The sequence below is a fragment of the Sinocyclocheilus rhinocerous genome, unplaced genomic scaffold (assembly GCF_001515625.1).
Source record: "Sinocyclocheilus rhinocerous isolate Xijiao unplaced genomic scaffold, SAMN03320098_v1.1 scaffold196, whole genome shotgun sequence".
Taxonomy (NCBI): Eukaryota; Metazoa; Chordata; class Actinopteri; order Cypriniformes; family Cyprinidae; genus Sinocyclocheilus; species Sinocyclocheilus rhinocerous.
The window spans coordinates 953,910-978,283 of record NW_015633546.1 but is presented as its reverse complement, the minus strand read 5'-3'; the positions used below and the strand labels follow the sequence as shown (position 1 = coordinate 978,283).

The following is a 24,374-nucleotide window of genomic DNA, read 5'->3' as shown; positions in this document are numbered from 1 at the left end:
ATGCAAAAGTTTTGCGAGGGAACGCAAATATCTTTGCGAGGGAACGCAAAAGTTTTGCGAGGGAACGCAAAGTTTTGCGAGGGAACGCAAAAGTTTTGCGAGAGAACGCAAAAAATCTGACAAATATTTTTTCCTCCCACCCCAAATTTTTTCACTCAATCTGATTTTTTTCCACCACCATGTCCCTTTAGGGGCTCCGTATGTTTCTACTCCAATTCATTGTTGAAATATAATAATTTAAACTGGCTGTCATAAAAAAAAATTCATGACAGATTTATTCAAACATACAATCAATCAGAGACATCACTAACAGGTTAAGTTTAAATTTTTTAATTAAAATTAATTTTTTTTCTAGTGGACAGTTGATCTATGGACATTGAATGGCTTTCCTGATTTAAATACAACGTAACATGGTATATTGTTTACAAGCTGTTTGTTGACATCTTTCTGCAGTAGATTTTGTGATGAAAATTTGAAAGCTGATACGTTCATATTAAAATAAACAAAGCACAATGCTTATTGCAGTTATTGGATGGAGTCACACTACAAAACGATACTTAGTGAAGCTTTGTTCACACTGTAGGGTATCAGAGTGAATCAGACAATTTAAGATTCAATCAGATTGGTGTTAAAACAACCCAAAGAGCCAAATTCCACAAAGAGGCCTAGGACAACAAGACAACGTCATAAATCTGTCCACGATACCCTAGCACCAGCCAGTCTGAAGCAAGCCTAACCAACCAACTCTTTCACAGAACAGCTTGCAACATTAAAACAAAAGAACACATTGATGATCCTAACTCAGGAAGGAGATTGTCAATTTTGGGGCAAGAAACCCAAGATTAATGATTGAAGAGATAACATCATGACCATCACGTGAGGGAAATCATTAGTAGAGACTTCGTTGGGTGGTTTCCCCCACCCAGGACAAAGACCAGGCTCCTTCTAGACCTTTTGTTCCTCACAAAGCACATCCTCACCTTCACAGAACGACAGAGAGACTGTCTTTTACAGATGTAGATGCACCAAAATGATGCTAAAAGGACTTATGAGCAACTAATCATTTCTATGCATAACTACATATTATGTATGTAACCCACACATTTGACTATCATGTCCTAATCACTCATTGTGTATGTCTTTTGAATAACTATTGAATAGTTTATAGGTTTATATTCATGTTGGGTGAATGTTCATGTTCATTAAAATGGAGATTGATTAAAATTATTACTGTCAAACATGACTCATTTGTCAAGCAAGCACGTTTGTGCTGCATCCATCTGAAATTAATGGATTAGCAGCACTTTCTTTAACTGGAAAAAAAGAATAAGGTGTCCTTATTCTGCAACACTGTGGCTTAAAAAGCTTATTCTGATGATGTAAAAAAAAAAAAAAAACTGTTAATAGCAATTAAATTCCTAACTGGCACAGAGGAAGAATGTATATAATACATAAATATATAATACGTATAGAATAATAAATATAAACCTGTTGTTTTGAAATGGTACAGGGTTTCAAAACTCTGGCCAACAAAATCTAACCCAAATGGTGGTTTACTATTTACATTGCATTATGCCACAAATATGTACATATGTATGTATATAATATGTTAAAGCAGAGCAGGTCATGTAGTTTAACAGAGGCACAGGAGCAGGACACTAATCCCTCTGCTGATGCTTTTATAATCATCATCTTTGTTTCCTGTGCACTTGACATTCATTTGAGACATGTTTACTAATTAAAAGTCTTCCATTTTGTGGTTTGTTTATCCTCTTATTGTCTGCCTGTAGTTTCAAAAAGCAATTACAGAATTTTGTTAAAAAGAATAAATGTATCAGGGTGCTGAGTAACATTTTTTTTGAATATCTTGTTTTCTTCAGAGTGAGTCAGAAAGCCAAACGGCCTTGCTTTAGAGATCTGGCAACACCTACAGAGGGCGTCCTTGAAGGTGTGAGCAAGTATATGTGCAGAGTCATTTTCTCACTGAAACGTGTGCTTTGATAAGTGCCCATGTGGATATCTCACCTGTGTGGCGAGACTGAGCACTTGTTGCACCAGCTCCTGGGTCTCAGTGGGTTTCTTCAGGAACAACTTCACAATAGCTGTCAGCAACTGCAGTTGCACCTGAAAGAGAAGCGTGAAAAATATTAACACAGGGACAAATCCTGTAACACGATTTTCCAAGAGACAAGTTCATGCAAGTTCATTACAGTATTCACTAGGGTAGTATGGTATCATTGTTATGATACCAAAATTTCAGTAGTCATTACTAGTGCTGTGTTCGATACATTGATACGACGATGTATAGTCACAGAGATTTGACGATACGAGTATCGATACAGCTGTCCCTGTATCGATATTGTGGCACGTGTGCAGCAGTGGACCGCGCTTAATTTGAATACAAGAACAACGTTTAAAATTGAGTAGAAAAGTGCGAGATTTCTAAAAAAAATAATGAATAGAGCATAATATATAGGTTACAAACAAGGTTTAATCTGGCCGCAGCGGAACACAACCGGGTTGCCAGATATAAAGAGACAATCCCCGAAACAGAGCTTCACACTTGCGCAATACGGAAATATCTGCTAAATGTGTTACTTATATTTGTCAACCTGGCAACCATGTGCACGCACGCTCTCTCCGCTGTGGATAAACGCGCTTGCTTTCTGAAAACACCGGTAAGCTTGCAGTTTAGCGATCTCCACTTCAATATTCTATTCTCAGAAAAGTGTTATTCATCAAGTTTGTTCCTGAATGTCTGAGTGCGGCCGCAACGTGATCTGTGTGAGTGACTGAGCGTGTGTGTGCGTTGGATACAGTGAAGACAGTGCATTAGTTTAAAACTCATCTAATTTTAATTTTTTTTCCTGCACCACATAATTGACCTTGGTCTGAATGAGGTCAAGCAGTGTGCTGACACAACGCTCTGCTGATTGCTGTAACAAAGACAGGAGGGACAGAAAAACAGATAAGCTAATCTGCTAAAGCATAAATGGTATCATCAGTTAACCAAAGAAGCAGTTGGCTTTGGTTTCACATCAGGTTGAATCCTTTCATTAGGAGTGGTGAACTTTACAATTAAAATTAACACTCATTAGACTGTCAGTGTTAATTAAGTTAATAATAATGCTATCCTAATCAGGGTCAGGCCTGCTCACCTCTACTTTAATTGCACAGCGACCAATGGCTCGTACAGCTTTACGCACAAAGTCCACGTCCACTTCAGTGGCATATTCCTTCAGCTCAGCCAGGACCTACACCACCCAAACACACAGAAATTTAACACAGACTCTCATAAGCATACATTTTAAATGTTCATGTGATAAACAGTGGGGTCCAAAGGTGAGTGATGGGAACATATGGGATTGAAAAGAGATCTAAACTTGGAAATAACAGTTTTGGGATTTAAAAAAGAAAAGAAAAGGAAAAACAATAAAAACTACACAAACGACAACAAGAATAAAAATTATGAAGGATATTATAAAACGCAAGTAGTAGTAGTAATAATATTTAGGTTTATTGCCATTTCAGCTTCATGGACACAGATTTAAAATTTAATAAACAAAACAATTAAATAACGATAAAAAGGCTAGAAAAAATAAGAAAGGCTAAACAAATTTGTAAGTACATATAAGACATAATTTAATTATTTAATTATATTCCCTCTTTGTCATGACAAAAATCATTGTCTCATGACATTAAAAATTGGGCAGACCATAAATATACATTGCTGCTGTCATTAATGCAAAAGAGGAAAAAACAAATACTTAGACATAGTAAAAATCATGTTGATTTGTTATTTACATTTTTTTTTTTTTTTTACAAAAATGCAAAACAGATGTATTTTCATTAGTAGTCTTAGACTTTTGGACCCCACTGTATTCTGGGTGGAGTCACAGAAAAATGTATGAACATAGATGATCAGGCAGAGATCATGTTTTACATTAGTGAAGTGTGGTGGTGTGGGTGCAGTTTCATTCACCTGAGCAATGTTGGCCTGAGACGCCAGGCGGATCATGATATCCAGCTTCTCCAGTTTGACATAGATTGGGTCATTATATTTCACAAAGAAAACCTTCATCTCATGTTTTAGAATTTCAGGGCTGGTAGAAACATTAAAAAAAGAGGAAAAAAAAGAGAGAAATATACAATAAAGTTGATTTACAATATAATTATTTGTGCATTAACTTTTGAAATACCCAAACCATCATCACTTCACATAAACTCATTTATTTTCCACAGCTCTGTACCTACCGTTTCTGTACGATGAGGTTAATGTTCCTCAAGGCAACATACTGCAGTTCAGGTTCAGCTGAGAGCAGCGTGACCAAAGGAGGAGCAAGTTTCTTCAGAAGAGTGCCGTAATAGTCTAGATCTTTAGGAAGCATTTCCATGAACTTCATCAGAACCTTCACGGCAGACAGAACCACGGCAGAGTTAGCGTGGGACAGCCGTGGAGTTACACGCTCACAGATACTGTGGGAGGAGAGAGAGAAACATGCTTCAAAAAGGCAGAGGAAAAAACAAAACAAATATTTAACGCCAAAAACATACTGGGCAGTTTAATAATGCCTGAATTATGGCTGGTAGAAAATATAAACTGATTTTCCAAACTGCAATCGACATTTGAACAATCCGATACTGATTCTTAAAATGCGGAACTGAATCAACAGTGATTCAAAGCCAACTCTGATCTAATTCAATTCAATTCAGGTAATCAATGCAGATACTAGGTGACACACTAGATCAGCTTTATTAGTGAAGCTAGCGTCTATGTATTATGTAGACTTCATTAGAGGAGTGATGAAATAACATTGCCCTCTGACCTCTGTGACTCGCGGTCATCACGGGGCGTGTAGTTGGCCAGGCAGTCGAGGATGAAGATCTGGCCCCACTCGGTGCACTCATTAAGGGCTGTCAGGAGCTTATTAATTGTCTGAGGGTTCAGGTCCAGAAGGTTGCTGTTAGGATGAGACTCTGCTATCTCAGACAGAGCCGCTACTGCATTTGCCACCACCTAATGGAGGAAAAAAAAAAAAAAAAAGAGGCATTAAACTCAATACAGTGGTAGTGTGTGTGATGGGTCTCGAGTTTCGCACAACAATAGCATGTAATTACACACCATGGAGACTAAGAGAGAGCTAAATGGCACTGGCAAGCCCACAGATGCCCTTAAAACAAACATAAGTGTGTGGGCAAGTGAATTAGAATGAGTACAGATGCACTCAGGGATATTTATCTAAGTTGAGAGATTATTTTTTTGGAATGCTGTCAGCATCTAACCAGGACTTGGATTTTATGTTCCTTTCACATGTCAATTATATATCTTAGATTGTTTTTTATCTTATTTGGCTATTTGGGTTATAATGCCTCACCATGGGGTTGGAGTCGGAGATCAGGTCTTTCAGGGTGTCCAGGAAGCCCTGGTCTTCCACCAGCTGGGCGTTAATGTCATGCAGCTTGGCGACACAAACTGCAGCAGTCTTCCTTACGTAAGGGTCTTCATCTTTCAGACACTTCCTTAGAGGTTCACACAGGTACTCGGTGATCTTGTCCACTCGGATGCAGCCCATGGTGCGCACAGCCAGTGCACGGATCAGAGGGTTTGGGTCCTCACAGTCCTACAGGAGAGAACACATCACCAACACACATTAGCCCTAAAATACAGTCATTGTCAAAAAAAAAAAATGATGTTGAAAACATGCTGTTTAATATTTTTTTTGTGAAAAAACATTCACATATAAACACATTTACTGCTGGATTCTATGAATGTAAAGTTCAAAATAACAGCATTTTTTTAAAATATAAACTTCTTTGTAACATTATAAATGTTTTAACTGCCACTTTTAAACTATTTAATGTATTTATGTGTGTATTAAATATGAACGTGTACATAAATATATACTAAGCTATCAACTACTAGGCCTATACAGAACAATTAGCTAAGCCAAGTTACAAACATGGCAAAAATACCTTGCTACAAGCTACTACATATTTTCATAAACCAGGTTTCTGTGTGAAACAGCTAAATAAACATAACATACCATATAATGTTTCTGTGAAAGTTATAGAAAATATCGTTTGCACAGAATAAAAGCAATTTAAGTCAATGGAAAAAGTCTCCACCATGAAAAAAAAAACTACTCAATTAAATTTGCTACTGAAAAGCATAATTTAAAAACTTGCAATGAAAAAAAGTCTACTGAGAAAAGTAAATAAACTAATAGCTCTGCTGTTTGTAGCACCACTAAAGTCCAACACTGAGAGACCGATAAAAAAGACTGAGGGACCTGTAAACTTTTTGCTGTGTTTTCTAATTTGCTGTGATGGGCCTTATTGCCTACTTGCTTTAGTCTTCGTCTAGTTAGTTGCTTCAGTAATGTGTCTCTCGTTCCATTCTCAGGTGTGTGGGAAGCCAGCAAAAACTCATTAGTGCTGATGGAGTGACTGCCATGCAGACTGTACCATCCTATAAAGACTAAATATTCTAGCACTCATAGAGATGAGAGTTTCTCTGCTGCTGCCAGGCTTATGTCACGCCTTTTAAGAACTTCACAGTCCGGAGTAGGAATTTCATCTGTCTAAACTTCAGAGCGTGTTTTAGAATCCATAGCATATTTTACAGTTGTTTTGCATTGAAAAGTAAATGAATATCTCAATCTATATCTACTTCCTGTGCAAATTGTATGATAAAATATTAAAAATACTATCAGTTGTTTCGTCTGAACTGTACCTTCACAAAGGTGTTGACTGCCATAATGGCCATGTCCGGCTGGCTCTTGGCATAATTCATCAAGTACAGATAGACCAGCTTCTTCAGCTCCAGATTATCCGTCTGCATGCAGTTCACAACATCAGGAAACAGAGCACTGGAAACAAAAATATTAAGATCAGAACTCCGTAAACTCATGCTGTACCAATGGAAACACGGGATGGATGACATACAGAGTAGCATATAAAACAGTGAGACATTCATATAAATGTTGCATACTTGTCTTACCTGACATCTTTTCCCACTGTCATAGACGCAATGACCTTCTTCACTGCCTCCTTCTTCTTCTCTTTCTTATCACTGTTGAGCTCTGCCTTCAGCTCAAAGATCTCCCCTAAACAGCCCGACACACAAGAATTTATGAATTTTAGATCACAACTAGAGCATGAAAATAATGTGCAAGTCTAGACAGCCAGTATTAGAGGAGTTGTTTATCTTATGTAATAAAAGAGAAAATAATCATAATTCTGTGTAAAGTGTTTTTCTTGGCTTTGACCAAGTATTGTGTGCAGCTCTATTTGCAGTTAAAAAATACTCTGTTCTGGCACAATCATGTGCCTGCAAGTGCCTAATCCAAATAAAGCCAGAACTCCAAATCTCATTTAGACTGCAGTTAAATAAGACTACACAATTTTAGACTTTAGTTTACTGGGTTCTGCGGAAAGAAACAGAGCAGAAATATCGAAGCACTAAATGTTGATTTATTTAACAGTATTTAAATGTGTAATGGTGTAGTGAACTTGATGATCTGCACTGGCCAGAACAGACACAGTAAATGACTAAATCTCTTTAACATAATGCTATACTAATCCCAAAACTTATCTTTAAAACAAAACGGAAAACATCAGACCTTTCTTGGTAGTGGTGAAATATTTGGAGTCTGTCATCTTGGATCCCAAGCCGCGGTTCTCCTGCAGAAGAGAAAGAAGATTCCTAAGACCATAAGAAAAGTGTGGAAGAGAATAAAGGCAGGTAGGATACCGTAAAAGTGCAAGCGCAGGGGAATAAGAGGAAGTCAAGTCCCTGTCCTGCTGATACCTTCCCTGATGTTTCTTACAGATTGTGGAGTGGGGAAAAAGTTGCGCAAAAACACATTGTTAAAGCTTGATGTTCTCTTTCAGTCAGCAAATTATATTCTTTATGTGCAGTGACTGCCCTCTCATGCTCTCTAAATGTGCTGTGAAGAGTTTTCCATTTCCTGTTATTGAACATTACTCTCACCATCACCTGAAAGGTCTTTTAAGAGGAAGAGAAACCTTAGGATACAACAGTATTTTATTTGATTCAGCTGACTTGATGACAAGTTTTTTTATTTATATATACTACCATTCAAAAGTCTGGGTTCAGTAAGAATTTGTAATGCTTTTAAAAGAAGTCTCCTATGCCTATCAAAGATCCATTTATTTGGTTAAAAACAGTAAAAATAGTGTGAAATATTATTACAATTTAAAAAGTTTTTTTTTTAAATTCTACTGTTTTCTATTGTAATTGCATGTAATTTATTTCTGTGATGCAAAGCTGAACTTTCAGCAGCCATTACTCCAGTCTTCAGTGTCACATGATCATTCTAAAATGCTGATTTGGTGCTTTTTTTTTTTTATAATTTATTTCTGTGATGCAAAGCTGAACTTTCAGCAGCCATTACGCCAGTCTTCAGTGTCACATGATCATTCTAAAATGCTGATTTGGTGCTTTTTTTTTTTTATTATTATTATCAACGTTGGGAAAAACCTGTCGCATTTACAGCCTTTCTTCTTCCCCAATGACTAACAGCACGAGGCATTTTCATTCTTACAATAAAGAAGCTGCAGAATTATGATCTGTGCACCTTGAATGCCTTGTGTAACCCTGTTGACCATTTCCATACAAACTGTATTATGATCATCCATGAAACAGCACCTGTCTGTAAATGTTCACACCTGTCTAAATGGCCCTTGACAAATGAATGACAATACTGACACAGTAAGTCAGTAAGGCAACACTATCAGTCCACTAACTCTCCAAATGCATAAATCATTGATCAAGGACTGCTGTGGTATTTCATTACCAAACATACAATATTACTATATTATCATTACACCCCTTTAAAAAAGGCACCATGTTAACTAATTTATAATCATTAGCAATTTAGTAAATCAATAACAATATACATTTGACAGTAAAGGCATTTACAGTATAATGCTATTGCTACAGAAGATTTCTATTTCAAACAAATAGTTATTTTGAACGTTCTATTCACCAAACAAGTCTGGAAAAACATGCATCATGGTTTCCACCACATTATTAAGCAAATATTTTTTACATTATTAATAATAAGAAGAAGAAAGGATAATATGGCACTGAAGCATGGAGTCAAGGCTGCTGAAAATTCTGCTTCGCCATCACTGGAATAAATATTAAAACATATTAAATTACATTTTTTACTATATTTTTATCAATCAAATGCACTTTTGAATGGTAGAGCTAGTTAGACAGCTAGATAGATAGATAGAGTCTGTGTGTAATATTCTGAAAGCTTCTAACACTGTACGAAGACCACATATTCATTAATTCTGTTTTACAGAGATGTAAACTTTACAATAACTATAGCATTTTTGTAACAAAGACTTACAAAGCTTAGCAGTGGTAAACTAAAGCCAAAGGCCGTACGTTAGTATTTCAAAGTTGATAACGCTGGCAGGCACATAAAGTAATAAACAAGAATATATGGAACAGTAAACCTCTTTATCTATCCATTAAAAACTATAGCCATTTCAGACAGTTCCCTTTTAAGAATAATAATAATCTCTCTCGTCAACCTGTGAGGTGGCGTCCCAGCTAATGTCAGTGAAGTGCAGATAAAGTAACTGTCAACTGTCAGAGAGCTGACGGACTCCACTGAACGACCGTTAACGTGATGCAGCGCTTGATCTTAAACGATTAACGTTACCAACAACCGTAACATCACAACAACTGGTTAAATATATACGTGGCGCAGCGGTGACTGCAGCAGGTGACAGTCTCACTAGGTAAACCCACAGAGCTAACTAGCAAAACCCATTTATTACTCCCCGAATCTGACATTTTTAAACTAATTTTCCATTCAGAATTATCCACGGGTCTTTCTTCTACTGCTAAGAGCGAACTGGACCTTCACTCACACAAAGCTGACTTGCCCACTCCATTTTTGGCGGATGAATGAACCTACTCGCGGAGATGTAGATAGTCGAAGGTGTGCTAGCTGAATGCTAACGGCTAAAGCTTCATGACCTTCTTAATCAGGGTTTATGGGAGCGCACAGTTAAGCCTTTAATCTAGCGGACTGTATTACTGTCCAACCACGCAGCGCACAAAGCCATAGATAAGTGGAAATGAGGCACCGTACCTCAGTTAAACCGAGAAATGCTCCTTACCGAAGTGAAGAGTGAGTGTGTACAAGTCGGCCTTCTTCCTTTCCTCCCACCTTACATGGTTTGTCATCATATGATTCACACTTCCGTCTTCCGCCTTCATTAAGGGGACTTTTCGTCTCATGTTACACACTGTTGAATGCCATACAGTAAAATATGAATTGGTTTTCAATTTGTATTCATTTAAACATACTAAGAGATTGTATGTTATAGTTATGTCAGCATACATTACAGAATAACCTACCTAATTTGCAATTTATATTCTATTGGAAATTACAAAACGTTCTATAGATTATTCAGTGTTGTATCCTCACATAACTATATCATAACAAAATCATCGTCAATGAATGTCTTATTTGACATTTCACGTAATTTCAAGTTTACAAAAGCATTTTTCAACTTATCAAGATATCTTGAATATACATTTTCAGATGCTACGTTGCCTATTTTTGTCATTATTTCTCTTCTACTGAATTTTGAATCTTCCCTCAATTATTAATTATATATTATTAAAATACTATTATAATAGGTAATTGTACCCGTCTTATGTTTATCTACCAAAGAAGAAATACAAAGCATTTCATCCAAAACATTTTTATTATAAGTATTAAATTAACAGCAATTGGTTTTCAAGGAACAGTGGAATGTTGGTCTTGCAATATTGCTATTCAACACAGACAAATTCCACAATGTCAAGACCTTACATTTCATTGTCACCATTAAAGAAAAACAATCAGTCAAACAAACTGCAGAAATTAAAAGTAAATCAATACACATTCAGATTTCAAATCATCCAACAGCCTTTTCATTTACTCAAACCAGAGCATGACATAGATTCAACATGCATTTTGTAGATCACATCTGAACATCATATTTGCATAATGCAAATCAGACGGGTTCGCTCAAGCAAATAAAACATGTGAATCTACACTCTTGTAGTATTGATGTCAATAATTAATAAAGAAAAACAGACCCATCCATGCAATAAATTATTTTTAAAAAAATGCCTAAATGTGATTAGAAACATAATGAATGTCATCACAGAAAAGAAACATCTTTCTGTAATTTTTTCTGGAAAGCAGAACATAATAAAAACAACTGGAGCTCAAAATGAGTTAACTGTACAAATGTATGGCAGTTAATAATTAGATACTGTAAAGATTACTGAATGTGTGGTGAGTGTATGTGTTTGACTAAAGTGAGAATTAGGCAAAGCAACCATTAATATAATTTGAAAGACCGCAGAGAGCTCTACTGTCCTTACTTATACCTATTTGAGAAATTTAACATTGTCTTAAAGTGTCACAACAGACGTTTAAATGGCAATGAACATAAAAGCAATGTGCAGTGATGCATTGTATTGCAGCTTTTATACAAGAGGTGTTGAGGAGAGTCAATGGCCATGCTACCAGTAATATCATATGGTTGCAGTCCTTGAGGCAAAAAAAGAACACTGAAATCCATTTCCATAAAATCTCCCTCACTTTTTCTGACCCTTTTTGATTCACTAAAACAGCAAACATCAGAACACCTCTCAATAAAACACTTGAGCTCATAAATACACGGCAGTACTGTATAAAGCCCCCGAAAGAGAACATAGCAAAAGTAAACAATTCATCCATTCATATAGAAACATACAACATTGTCCCTTTATGATAAAACAGTTCAGCCACAACCAATCAACAAGGCTTAATAACTTACTCATTTAACACAAATAAACAATCCAATGCCAAACCAATATGTGTGTAGTGTAATTCATTTAAGTGGAGTCAATGTTTTCTCCTATTTTATTCAATGGCGCCTACCAGTACCAATTCAAGATTAGATGTGTATGAAGGTTTAAAAAACGCAATTTATAAGCACTCACTCAAGTCACACTTTCATATTATACTTTCAAGTCACACAAAACATAACCAGTAACAATCAGCTCAACGTAAAAAATAAAAAAATAAAAATCAACCACTTGGTGGCGCCATAAAGCTTTAAAAGAAATGTTATGTCTGCCGATGATGACAGTGGAAAATATCATTACTTCATAAGCAGTTTTGGACTCAATATGGCTTTTCACAATAAAAAGGGCCTGATTTCCTGAATGATTACGATTTCTATACATAGTCTGTAGTGATTTCCATATTTTGAAAACATCCTATTGATGTTTAATATGGCACTATCTTTAATTAAATGTCCTTCATTTCTCACTTGCAGATATATCAAGCAATTTACTTTAAACAGAGGAACGCTCATAAAGCAGGATATTGTTGTCACTGTGACCTTAAACATGTGCGATTGTCTCACAGTTAACAATGGGCCAAAACACATGATCCATCCAGTATAACAAACATTCTCTACCTCACACGCTCAGACTTAACCACCCAGATACATACACACACCACCTCTTCATCTCTACTTCACAAACACAGCTTCTCATCCTTACTTTAAGGCAAGAAAATTTGTGAAACAGAGGAACGCTCATAAAGCAGGATATTGTTGTCACTGTGACCTTAAACATGTGCGATTGTCTCACAGTTAACAATGGGCCAAAACACATGATCCATCCAGTATAACAAACATTCTCTACCTCACACGCTCAGACTTAACCACCCAGATACATACACACACCATCTCTTCATCTCTACTTCACAAACACAGCTTCTCATCCTTACTTTAAGGCAAGAAAATTTGTCAAGGCAACATTCAATAGCAACATTGCATAGCTAAGGCAGGATTACCATACTGAAATAAACAGCATACATTTTGTACATTAATATTAAAGTCAATTAATAATAATTATATTTACATTACACTACCACTCATTTAAACAAATGAACATATATTACATATATAAACCTATACATTAACCGTATTAGTTTGTACAGAACAAATGAAACGTTTGTCTGTCACAGTGATGTTGCACAGATGTGTGAATTATGTCCTCTCATAAAGGTTTATGAGAGAACCTATTCAACAAGTTGATATGGGCTAAAAGAACAGCACAGCCACTTAATTGTATTTCCAATTTGGATAATTTGGATTTCACATGGAAGTACGGTCAAAACGTCATTTAGGCATTTGTCTTCAAATTTGTCATAAAATTACACCAAAATTATTAGACCATCTTATTCTCCAGTATACAGTATACTCTGAGTCTGTACATTACAATTCCCTGATTAAAATAAGATTTTTACACTTCTTCCCACCAAATGAAAACTTAACCAGCTAAAAATTTGTCCTCATGGAATGAATTCAAACACAGGTCATGAGGACATTAATAAGGAGCATTCAAAACTACAGATCCCTAAAGGGAAATGCAGTAATTTCCTTTCTCAAACAGAACAAATCTAAGGAAAAATGACTCGAACGAAATTAAACATAGCTCAGATGGTGCATGTACAGTAGCTCTTCAGAACAGGCTTTGTTGGTCCAAGATGTCAAGAATAGTGTTGTATGTTCTTAGCCACTTTAGGACACATCTATGCCTCCAGTGAAATGACAGTAAGGATTCCAGCATCCTGCTACATGTTGTTCACAACAGTCAGATGTGCATTGTCTCTTAGTCTTACAAATGTGCTTTTTTTTTTTTGCTCTAATCTGACTATAAAGCGGTATATGATGAGAGAAGGTCAGTTGCCTGTGTACATCATCATCATTATCATTCACTACATCCAGGCCTCATTGTCTAGGCTGGACTCTGAAGAATAGGCACACTCTCTAGAGCCCATAGCTGGGGAACGCTGCTGGGGTTGGATGAGGTCAGCAAAGGCCTGATGCAGAGCTTTGTGTGAGGGTTGGTGATTGTTTAAACGTGGAGACTGTGGTGGGGTCTGGAGGGGAGATGAATTGGCAGGAGACTGCTGACAATGATTCCTGTATCGTACAGGTGTAGGGATGCGAGATGGGCTGTTCTCGGGTCTGTTGTCAGTGCGGGGTCTTATCCGCGGCCGCAGTTTGAGCTTGTAGATGGAGGGCACCCTCTCTGCCTTCTTTTGACCTTTCTTGGCACGGAGGATGACTGTGTCTTCTGTATCCCCATTGGCCAGCGGTAGAGGAGGAGTGCAGGAACCTTCGGATGGAGGCTCACTCAGACTCAAGCACATGGAGGAGCTCTCACTGGAAGAGTCCTGATAAGAACAGTCATCTAGAGGTGGCGGAGGGGAGGGAAATGACAGGTCAGCATTGTCATATGGCAGGTCCGGGTGATGTTTGGTACTTTGTGGTACGTCACCCTCCACCCCAGCCCATTCCTCCAGGTCCTGCTGGCTCTCCATTGGCACCTCCGTCAAAGGGAGGCTCCCATTGATGTCTTTGGGGAGGCCCACTGACCTTGATAGACCTGGATTTGAGGCCTCTCCTTCCTCTGTGGAGCTGGAGATGGCGGGGAGCTTACGAAGACCTCCTCCTTTGCCACCCCATCGCTCTCCCTCCAGGAGCCCTCCATTGGGGAGGCCTCCACGAATCTGGCTATGGAGAAGGGCGGGAGGGTCCTCGAGTGCACGTGCGCGAGGATTAGTCCGTTTAGAATCTCGCAAATCAGGTAGGACTCCCACCTTACCTCCGACATTAAGAGAAGACGTTGAAGAGTTAGAAGAAGAGTAAGCCGAGTCTGTAACATTAGTGTCACCCGAAGAGTTTGGGAGCACTCCTAAACCTTGTTGGGAGACAGGGAGCTGTAGCGACCTCATTTCCCTCCCAGTGGACGCTTTACCCTGCACAGCCTTGGTTTGTTGCGTGTTGGCCAGGAACTCGGCCTCAAAGCTGCGATATAAGTCTTGCTCCCTTTGAGGGTCCAGACTTGGCAGCAGGTGTAAACTAAAACTACCACTGTCCTCCTGGCTGTCCTGCTGCTGGTTGTAGGGATTTGCCCAACCTTTTTGGTCTCTCCCTGCAGATCGTGCATTGTGTACTGATCGAGGGGATCGTGGTGGGTGGCGATGACTCAATCGTAGAGAAGAATGCGGAGAGCGCCGCCCTGGCTGTGTGACAGGGGGAAGCAACTTTCGACTCCCAGTGGAAGGTGACCGAGGTGCAGGGGGTCGTGGCGTTCCCATCCCCTTTTTCGCAGGACTTCCGCTGGCACAGCTTTTCACAGGTGAGTTAGAGGCTGAGGAAGATGCTTGTCTCCTGGCCAAACTTCCACTTGTTCTTGAGGATGCTGCGGGCATGTGCTTGGGTCTCAGTTCCTCTCTCCGATCTACTGAAAGAGACTGAGGGTCTCCACGGCGAGGTGATGATCCAGGGCTGACGTCACCCAATCGGGCTCTAGGAGTCTTGCCCTGGCTGAGGGAGCGTGGAGCCTGCAGCTTCCTTGGACCTTCGGGCCCCAGCGATCTGCCTCTCTCTGGGCGGGGTGTTCGATGTACCTCTGCCGGGCCCTGTGGTGGACTAGGTTTCAGGACGGAGGTGGACTGTGGTGCAGGGCGCTCTCTGGAAGCACTGCGGGCACGGGTCTGAGGGGTTCTCAGGGCTGGAATCTGTGCTCCTGCTCCAGGACGCTCAATCACGTGTTTCCCTTCCTTACGGTTCACCAGCAGAACCACCTCGTCTCCATGAGCATGCCGTGTACCCAGAGAGAAGCGTCCTCCTCCTGTGCTTCCTCCTCCACCTTTAGACGAGGCTGTGGAAGAGTCACTATCTCCTGATAGCCTGCGAGTCGGAAGAAGAGATTCCTTATTCCTGTGTGTAAGGGTAAAGAGAGAAAGATTAAGATAGATATTGGGATGTATGAGACCTAATTCTCAAATATGTTACTGTCTGATATTTTTGACATATTTTGTGTCACATACACACCACCGTTCAAAAGTTTGGGGTCAGTAAGATTTCTGAAAATTGTCTCTTATGCTCATTAAGGCTGCATTTATTTGATCAAAAATATAGTAAAAAGAGTAATAATGCAAAAACAATATTACCTGTTTTCTATTTTAATATTTTAAAATGTAATTTATTCCTTTGATGGCACTGCTATTTTTACAGAGGTCTTCAATGTCACACGATCCTTCAGAAATCATAACGAGAATTCGGTTTGGTGCCCAAACAACATTTCATATTATCAGTGTTGAAAATAGTTGTGTTGCTAAATATTTTTGTGAAAACAGTAACACACGTTTTGAGAATTCTTTCATTAATAGAACATTAAAAAAACAGCATTTATTTAAAATAATTTTTGGTGAACATAAAAATCTTTACTGTCACTTTTGATTAATTTAATGCTTTGATTTTGATCAATTAAAAAAAATATTTCTTGGTTATCTTGATTAGAATTACTAATCAACATAATTTCCATGATTTCCATTTTTCTCCATGATTTTGTGTGATACTTTTCACTTTTGACAACATGGAGAATCTGTACCAAGCATGCAGGGAACTGTATGCAAGGCTGTATCCTCAGGAGCCTTTTTTTGGGATTAAAGAAAGCCATCAAATAGGAATGGAGAGAGAGAGATTACTCATCCTCTGGCATTATCAAACATATCAGACACACTTTCTTTACACACACTCTTGAACTACTACTAAGTTCAGAATAAAACTGATATCACTCTTTCCTTTAATCTTAAAGACTGGCTTGTGTACATTGAGACAAAACACTAAAAACAGAGTGTGCATATGAATAAAATCACTGTTTTAAAATCATTTCTTAAACGTAGAACTTCCAGATCCTAAGATACACTTAAGAACAAGTGAAAGTGCTACCCTATTCTGCCCTCATTTGATTTTATTCAAATGCACACTCTTGTGCATTTAGACAAGAAAGTGAAATACGCACACCCTGACAGTCCGGTTCTGTAATATAAGCTGCATAAACCATGTTCTGAGCAGTTACTGCAGTGACAGACCTGGGGGTTGCGATTATCCTAATCTTCAGTAATCCAGTCTGCCTCACCTGCAGCTCTGGGAGTGCAAGTGTTAAAGTGTGCTGCTCTGACGCTTGGCCTGCATCATTAGTCAGCCTAAGGAAATTAAGGCACACAGCCCAGATAAACCAGCAAGCTGTTCATGGTCCAGTTATACAATGTCCTGGCTGCACACACTGACGTACAAGTATGCCATCTGATTGAAATAACGAAGCACCTTTTGAAACTTCAGGATGTTTAGGATTTATGTGTTCACTACTCTAAGTGTGCAGTAATGCATAACATGGAGTTTTTATAGTCATGTTTAAACATTCATTTTCAGGCAGTTGTTAAAAAATAAAGAAAGAAAGAAATACAAATATGTATAATTGTCCATTTGCTCTGGGAAAAAAACAGATTTATCCAAAACATGTTATCACTTGCATAATTAGGCAGCGAGAACACTGTGATTGTCTCCTTATAAAATTGTAATTATTCCTTTCTAACACAAGGGGGAGTCACAAACTGGACAAGAAGAGGATAGATGTCAGGACAATGTCACCTGGGATTAGTTTAAATCTGCTTGCAATAATCTGTGTGTTTGTGTGTCTGTATTTGTTTGTGTGCATGTGCACGGTTGCCTTAAGATGCAGCTCATTGTGAAGGTACAGTGCACAAGCAGAGTGCTATAATTTGTGTTGAGTTAACTAGGTCAGTGTGAGCAAATGGCAGACACCCTGAGGGATCTACACAGACAAAACAACTGTACAAACACACAATCATGCATGTGTCCCAGTCATAACGCTTCAAGCTTCAATTCTTCTCATACAAGGATTGCATTCTCTCCATATCCATCCATGCATATAGTGATTCTGTGATTTTTTTTCTCTCTTTTTATTACTATTCATATTTCTTTCTGTCTGGACAAGGTATTGGCTTTTTCATGTCTTAGAAAAAAAATGTATACTATATATTAAAATTATATTATTAATAAATATAATACATTATGAAATATATACTTTCTTTCAAAGTCTCTTCTTAAAATGTATATTTATAAAATGTATTAATTGTTTTAGGTAGTGTTTACAAGAGCAGTCATGTTTACACTTCTTATATCCCAAGCCAATTTTCTTAAATTTGAATAAATAAGATAAATAAACAAGAGCTGACTTTCACATTCATTTTCTAGGTGTCTTTGATTCCGGTGTGATTTTGGGTACTTTTCTATTTTAGGTACTTTCCAAGGAGCTGTAAACATGCACACATGCATACACACACACACACACACACACACGCACACTGCTTAACACCCAAACACACCTGCACTGACCTGAGAGGATTAAAGTGGCGTGGTTCTGATCTGTCTCGTGGTGGTCGAGGCAGCAGTGCTGTGGGCCGCCCTGTGTTAGTCTCCATCTCCACAGGTACAGCTGCATGGTGCGACCTGCCAGGCCGTGATGGAGAGGAATGCACCGTGGCGCCCAACACAGGGTCCAAAGAGCGCCTGTCGGAGGTTTTGTAGGGTGCTATGCCCTCATTGCGCCAGTGAGGTCCTGGGCTTGTGGAGCGGGAGGAGTGAGCACTGGAGCTCTTACTGTGAGGACCCTGGCCACTCGCTTTAGCTTGCTGATACCGGTGAGCTGTTGAGGTCAAAGAAAGGCATCATTCAGCTCTTTTAATATTCACAAGAAAAATGATGATGAACTTCAACATCATAAGTGTTTTTAAACCTAATACACATGTAAATGGAAAAAAAGTGGGGAAAAAAGCCTTGTTAATGTGTCTTGTACACTACTGTTCAAGTTTAGGGTTAAAACATAATTTTTTTTTTATTAATACTTTTATTCTTAAGGATACATTACATGGCAGCAGTAATGGCTGTTGGCAGCTTTGCCATCAAAGGAATAAAAGAAATTTTAAAATATATTAAAGTAGCAAACAGTCATTTTAAATTGTAATAATATTTCACAATAGTACTGTTTTACTGTATTTTCGATTAAATAAACCCAGCCTTGGTCATCAAAGGTGTTTGTATAATTTTTCAGTAAGTTGTATGGCAATATATGGATTATATAAGAATATGGCAATATATGAATATATGAACTTAGGCAGCTTTTACCAATCTGTTCTAAAAGCCCAAAGACAGATTGAATTACACTATTAGTGTTGAATAATGAAGGGACTAACCCTCATTAAACACAAAACGCTAGAAACAAAAACTCGTATAACTTGATTGTATGATACTGTGAGAAAGTAAACAATCAGACGTGAGAAGCACATGTAGTATTGTTGAAAAATTCCAGTAAGTCTCACAGCTCAGGGACAGGAAGTGACACAAGTGGTGATCTCACCGAATGCGGCGCAGCGACAGGGATCGTGTTTGTCAAGGTAATGCTCAAGTGTGTCCCAACCTCCACCCACACGCACCATCACATGAGTCCGTAACACCTACACAGAGAGAGGTTAACACCTTTCACACACACATTAACATGACCAACCAAAGTGAAACACTCAATATAGCTGTCATACACAGTAACACATATCAAAATTGTGTTACAAACCTTTTAAGCAGCTGGGAAAATAATTTTTTAAAAAATCAAAAATGAATTTTCATGATTGTAGCATTAGAAATGTAAACAGCTGGTTAAAAAATCCAGACGGAAGAGTGATTCAGTGGTAGATAACAGAAGTTTTGCCAAATGGAAAAGTACAAAAGAGAGTAGTAAAAGATTGGGTACAACAGGGTACACTTTAGAGGTATCATTTGTTGTTCAGTACAATGAAAGAATTAGTAGAGGTTAGGATCTGCAAGGAATTTTTTTTTGTATTTGTAAATGTGCCAGGCTGTGAAACAAATTAACAAATTACATTTTTCTGAAGAAGAATTAAGTAGCGCTTGCCTATGCAAAATAAGTAGTCCCTAGGGTGATGCTAGTTGACTTATGTGTGGTTTCTTACTGGCCGAAGTCAAAAGAAGCCCATCCCCAAGTCTATATACTATTTAACTCCCTAAGCATGTGTCAGGTCCCTCCTTCAATGCAAGTCTATGGCATTTTTTTACCGTTTTATTGTTCATCAGGCAAAAATCATAAGCCTGATCACTTAGCAAAACTTTAAAGTATGTGTTATTTTTCATGTCCTTGGCACAATCAGTAGGGTTAGTTAGTTTAAATCCCTAACCCTCAGTATGGGCAATAATAATAGTGATGCTTATCTTCAAACACCACTAATAATACAGGTGGAACAACATGACAGTCATCTGATTATTATAAGCTCAAGCCCTCGTGTCGTATAACGCTATATAACAGATCTGCCCACCAACACTTCCTCCATCCACCCCACTGCTGCCTCCATCCGCCTTCATTATCATGACAACACGCAATGACAGAGCTTGAGAGAGAACAAAAAGACATCAACCTCCGACACACACTCTGCCTTTTCCAACCCCGCTCAGCTGGTATTCAGAGAGAGGGGAATGGAGGAGATTTAGCATAGAAGCTGCCCTCCTTTTACTCCAAGCCCTGTTTCTTTAGCTCTTCTCTGATGAACAGAGAGAAATGTAGGATAAGACACTACACTACTATTGATTTCTTTATCAAAAAAAAATCACTCAGTCAGGAAAACACTCTCTTTCACATTTTCACTGTTGTTGATTGTGTACTTCGAACCTGTTGCAACAAAGCTCTTTAGAGTTTTAGCATTGCTAAACTCCATCTGCTGAGCACACGGTAAGGAATAATCATGTGATGAGTGTCTGTGTGCTGTTGCCATGAAAAGAGAGCACACCTGCTGGCTGGCACAATGCCCACCTGCACAAACTTACACAAGCTCTCATTTATACAAAAACTGAAACACACATACAAGCTAAACCGTACACTGAACTACATCTAGGGCTGTAATTCTGCTGCACAGTTCTCCGCTTGTTTTGGACGTCTTTCCCACATAAAGATGACAGATAGTAGCCCTACACAAAATAATGTACATTCTATTAATCTGCATTATTAATCATAATTATAATGCAAAGAGAAATAACTACAATAACAAACAGATAACAGAAACAGTTTATCTAAAAACTAATATTACGTAACAGACTTCTTTAAAAAAAAAACTTTTACACTGTGACTTTGAATCATCATCATTTGTGACATAGTTGACACCCCAAGTAAGTATTTAGGAAAACGTAACTACAAGTAGATTTGTTGTTACACTAGGCCTTAACAATTGACTTTTATTGTACCTCTACTTTAGCCAATGGGAGTGCTGCAATCTTCGGCAGCCAAATCATCTTCCCTTTAAAAAGCACTTGGGATTCATCACCATGGCAACAGGCGGAAACATGCTGAAACCATAATTATAATAAACAGTAAACAAAGTGAATGTTCTTTTGTGCCAAGGTCTTCATCGCCAGGGATTTCAGCAATTTCGAGAGGTTTTCTTTCAGTTTACCAACATCAAATTGAGCACTGAGCTTCTAAACACGGTGACCGTCCAGAATCTGACAGATGACATTTTTCTTTGCTTTTCACCTTTGGTCTTCTTCACTGATGTCAACACAGGGGAGCTGAGCCGGGCATGTGAATAGCCTCTGCTTCACCTCACGCTGTGCTGCTAGTGTTCATTTGAGCTGGAGAAGGATGATGGGTCTATGTATAATTATAGTCTCAGTAAATAAAAGGGTTCAATCTAACAGCACTAAAAAAAAAAAGGGTACACACATACAGTACAAAAACTGAGCATATCAAGACAGATGAAGACAGAGAGAAAGAGTATATTAGGTTGCAGTTACGGCATCCATGCGGAGGAGCATGAGGCTAAATCGAGTTTAATTGATTCAGCCCTGCTGCACTGGAGGAAGATAAAATTCCATCTAAAATTTCCTCCAGCTGAGAGTGAAAATCTGTAGACCCGACAGCATATTAAAGAGACACAGATGCATGCATAAAGTGCATGTAAATACGCATACACCAACTCTCACACACACACACACACACACACACACACTTGTATCCAGAGTGCTTGGTAGAGAACAGGAAATGACACAAGTCTCCATTTCTGTCTGCAGTATGAATGGGTGTGGGTGCTTTTAGATGAAGTTGGATAACAGGCTAAGTCTTGAATAGGTCAGCCTGGCAACTGTGTAAACACCATTCAAACCTCGGGATGACTTATTATGGAGTTATAATTATTATAGTTTGGCCTCTATTCTGGGAATGTTAAAGATTCCAATGATGCAGCAGCGCAGATTCAAAAAGTAAATAAGAGAATCGATGGTTTGATGTCTTGTGGGTGTGACACCAGCATTTGCACAAAACTTTGTAATGAAAGAAAGTGAGGTGTATCATTCTGTGCCACTTGCGTCACCAAATGAAATTTGTGAAAAATAATAATTGTTTTCAAACCGATTGGCATTGGTTGAGTCAACCTACATTTAACATTTAACTGACTTTTTTATCATAAAAAAAAAAATACACACTTCAGCTCAGAATTTTTTCAATCCGTTTTAAAGAACAAAAGAGACAAACTTCAGCTTTAAGTAATAAAGAGAGAAAGAAAAAGACATTGCCTCAATGTTTTGACAGAATAGACAGGTGAATGAGTAACTGGTGAGTCAATTAAAGATGTACCCTGATAAAGATGAGCGCGCTGGAGTCTCCAAATTTGTACTTCCCTTCTGAGACTTTGGTCATGGGGAACTGTGACGGACAGGAGCACTGGCCCAGAATCTCCCGAACCTACAAAACACAATATAAAATCTTATTAAACAAATAGCAGACATTGTGTAGACCAGTGGTTCTCAAACTTTTTCAGCAGAAGGCCCCCTTGTGAAATTCTAGAATTTCTATGCGGCCCCCCTAGCGCCATCTGGTGGCCCCCAGTTTGAGAACCACTGGTGTAGACAATCATGGTTAAACGTGTGCAATATTGAAACAAACAAACTTTTCATCACATAACAAATGGACAAAAAAGATGAATATCAATGCTAATAGTATATTTGTATATTCTGCCATACATTACGAAGCCAATTCTATAGTATGAAGCTTGCAAATTGTAAATACAGGCCTGCCCTGTATGAATCATGACTACTTTAACCAATATTTAAAAAAATATATATAAGAAAAAGTAATCTATTATCTATCTATTACCTATTATAAGAAAAATATATGTAAAGAAACATCTTACTTTCCATGTATTTTTTATAGACAATATAGCTTTCTGTTTGATTACACCAACAAAAAAGGACAAAAAATTAGCATGGTATTAAGCCAATTCTATAGTATGAAGCTTGCAAATTGTAAATACAGGCCTGCCCTGTATGAATCATGGCTACTTTAACCAATATTTAAAAAAATATATATAAGAAAAAGTAATCTATTATCTATCTATTACCTATTATAAGAAAAATATATGTAAAGAAACATCTTACTTTCCATGTATTTTTATAGACAATATAGCTTTCTGTTTGATTACACCAACAAAAAAGGACAAAAAAGTAGCATGGTATTACTAAAGGATTTTTGGGCATGGTACCATGGTTCCTGAACAAAAAAATAAATAAAAATGCAATAGTTGGGTCACTAATCACCAAAACATATTAGTCAGGAACTTCTATGGAATGCTGAATTCTCATTTAACTTTGCTTCTGAACTTCGTTTCAAAACAATAAATATATAAAAATATAAATGAATCAATAAATATTTTCGTATTATATTTATGTACATATCTCTTCCACATAGGAGGTGAGCTGAGATATATTCACGAACACGGAGTCATTCTTTAGTATTCAGCTGTTTGCTGGCTCACTGCAGACTATAAAAGACATTTAGTCACACTCAAGAGACAAACGTTCCACTGAATGTCCAGCAGCACCTGAACAGAAGCAGTTTCCTGTGAGAAACACTTAGTCACATCCCTTACCTCGCTTCAACTCTGTGCGTTAGAGAGTGAAGGACGCTGGGAGCGTGTGTAAGCATGTGAACGGACAGAATGTAACTTATATGCGATGCATCATGGGATAGTGTTATTGACTCCTGAGCTCCTGAGGTGATTGACTCACCGAAAGAGCCTGACCTTTCCAATTCCTGTCACACCTTAATTGAATCACTCCCTAGGAAAAACAAATAGTCTCTCTCTTTCTTCATCTATCTCTCACTCTCTCTAAAGCACAAATAGTGAAACAAAGAGCCATTCCCTAAAGTTGCGTCATATCCTGATGAGATCTGGGACTTGCCCAATGATTAACTCAAAGGCACATGCCACATACACATAAAACGTAATTATTGATGTGAAAGAGAGACACGTCACAGTATGGAGGCATGCATGTGTTCTGATTTAGAGCGGTCAGGAAAGTACTGTACTGGGTGGGGTGATCTTGGACTCTCATTCTCTCTA

At 38.2% G+C, this 24,374-nt stretch overlaps 2 protein-coding genes across 3 annotated transcripts in view; both read right to left on the bottom strand.

Annotated features, from left to right (window-relative positions):
* The window catches only part of ap1b1 (adaptor related protein complex 1 subunit beta 1), a 29,844-nt gene extending 19,743 nt beyond the window's left edge, over window positions 1–10,101 (bottom strand). Inside the window, exons 1-12 of the mRNA XM_016558145.1 lie at window positions 9,913–10,101; window positions 7,623–7,683; window positions 7,001–7,106; window positions 6,734–6,869; window positions 5,376–5,621; window positions 4,827–5,017; window positions 4,255–4,476; window positions 3,983–4,103; window positions 3,159–3,254; window positions 2,845–2,936; window positions 2,200–2,218; window positions 2,026–2,124 (exon numbers count right to left, since the gene is read on the bottom strand). Coding sequence (XP_016413631.1) covers window positions 2,026–2,124; window positions 2,200–2,218; window positions 2,845–2,936; window positions 3,159–3,254; window positions 3,983–4,103; window positions 4,255–4,476; window positions 4,827–5,017; window positions 5,376–5,621; window positions 6,734–6,869; window positions 7,001–7,106; window positions 7,623–7,683; window positions 9,913–9,936 — 1,413 coding nt within the window. The 5' untranslated portion in view covers window positions 9,937–10,101. The remainder of the gene's footprint in view (window positions 1–2,025; window positions 2,125–2,199; window positions 2,219–2,844; window positions 2,937–3,158; window positions 3,255–3,982; window positions 4,104–4,254; window positions 4,477–4,826; window positions 5,018–5,375; window positions 5,622–6,733; window positions 6,870–7,000; window positions 7,107–7,622; window positions 7,684–9,912) is intronic.
* The window catches only part of LOC107744437 (GAS2-like protein 1), a 43,751-nt gene that overhangs the window by 3,570 nt on the left and 15,807 nt on the right, over window positions 1–24,374 (bottom strand). The window contains exons 2-5 of one of the 2 annotated variants that reach the window (XM_016558089.1): window positions 22,610–22,717; window positions 19,337–19,433; window positions 18,316–18,625; window positions 13,798–15,831 (exon numbers count right to left, since the gene is read on the bottom strand). In XM_016558089.1, coding sequence (XP_016413575.1) covers window positions 13,818–15,831; window positions 18,316–18,625; window positions 19,337–19,433; window positions 22,610–22,717 — 2,529 coding nt within the window. In that variant the 3' untranslated portion in view covers window positions 13,798–13,817. Of the gene's footprint in view, window positions 1–12,623; window positions 15,832–18,315; window positions 18,626–19,336; window positions 19,434–22,609; window positions 22,718–24,374 lie in introns of those variants that run through there. The other variant, XM_016558086.1, reaches the window with a different exon arrangement.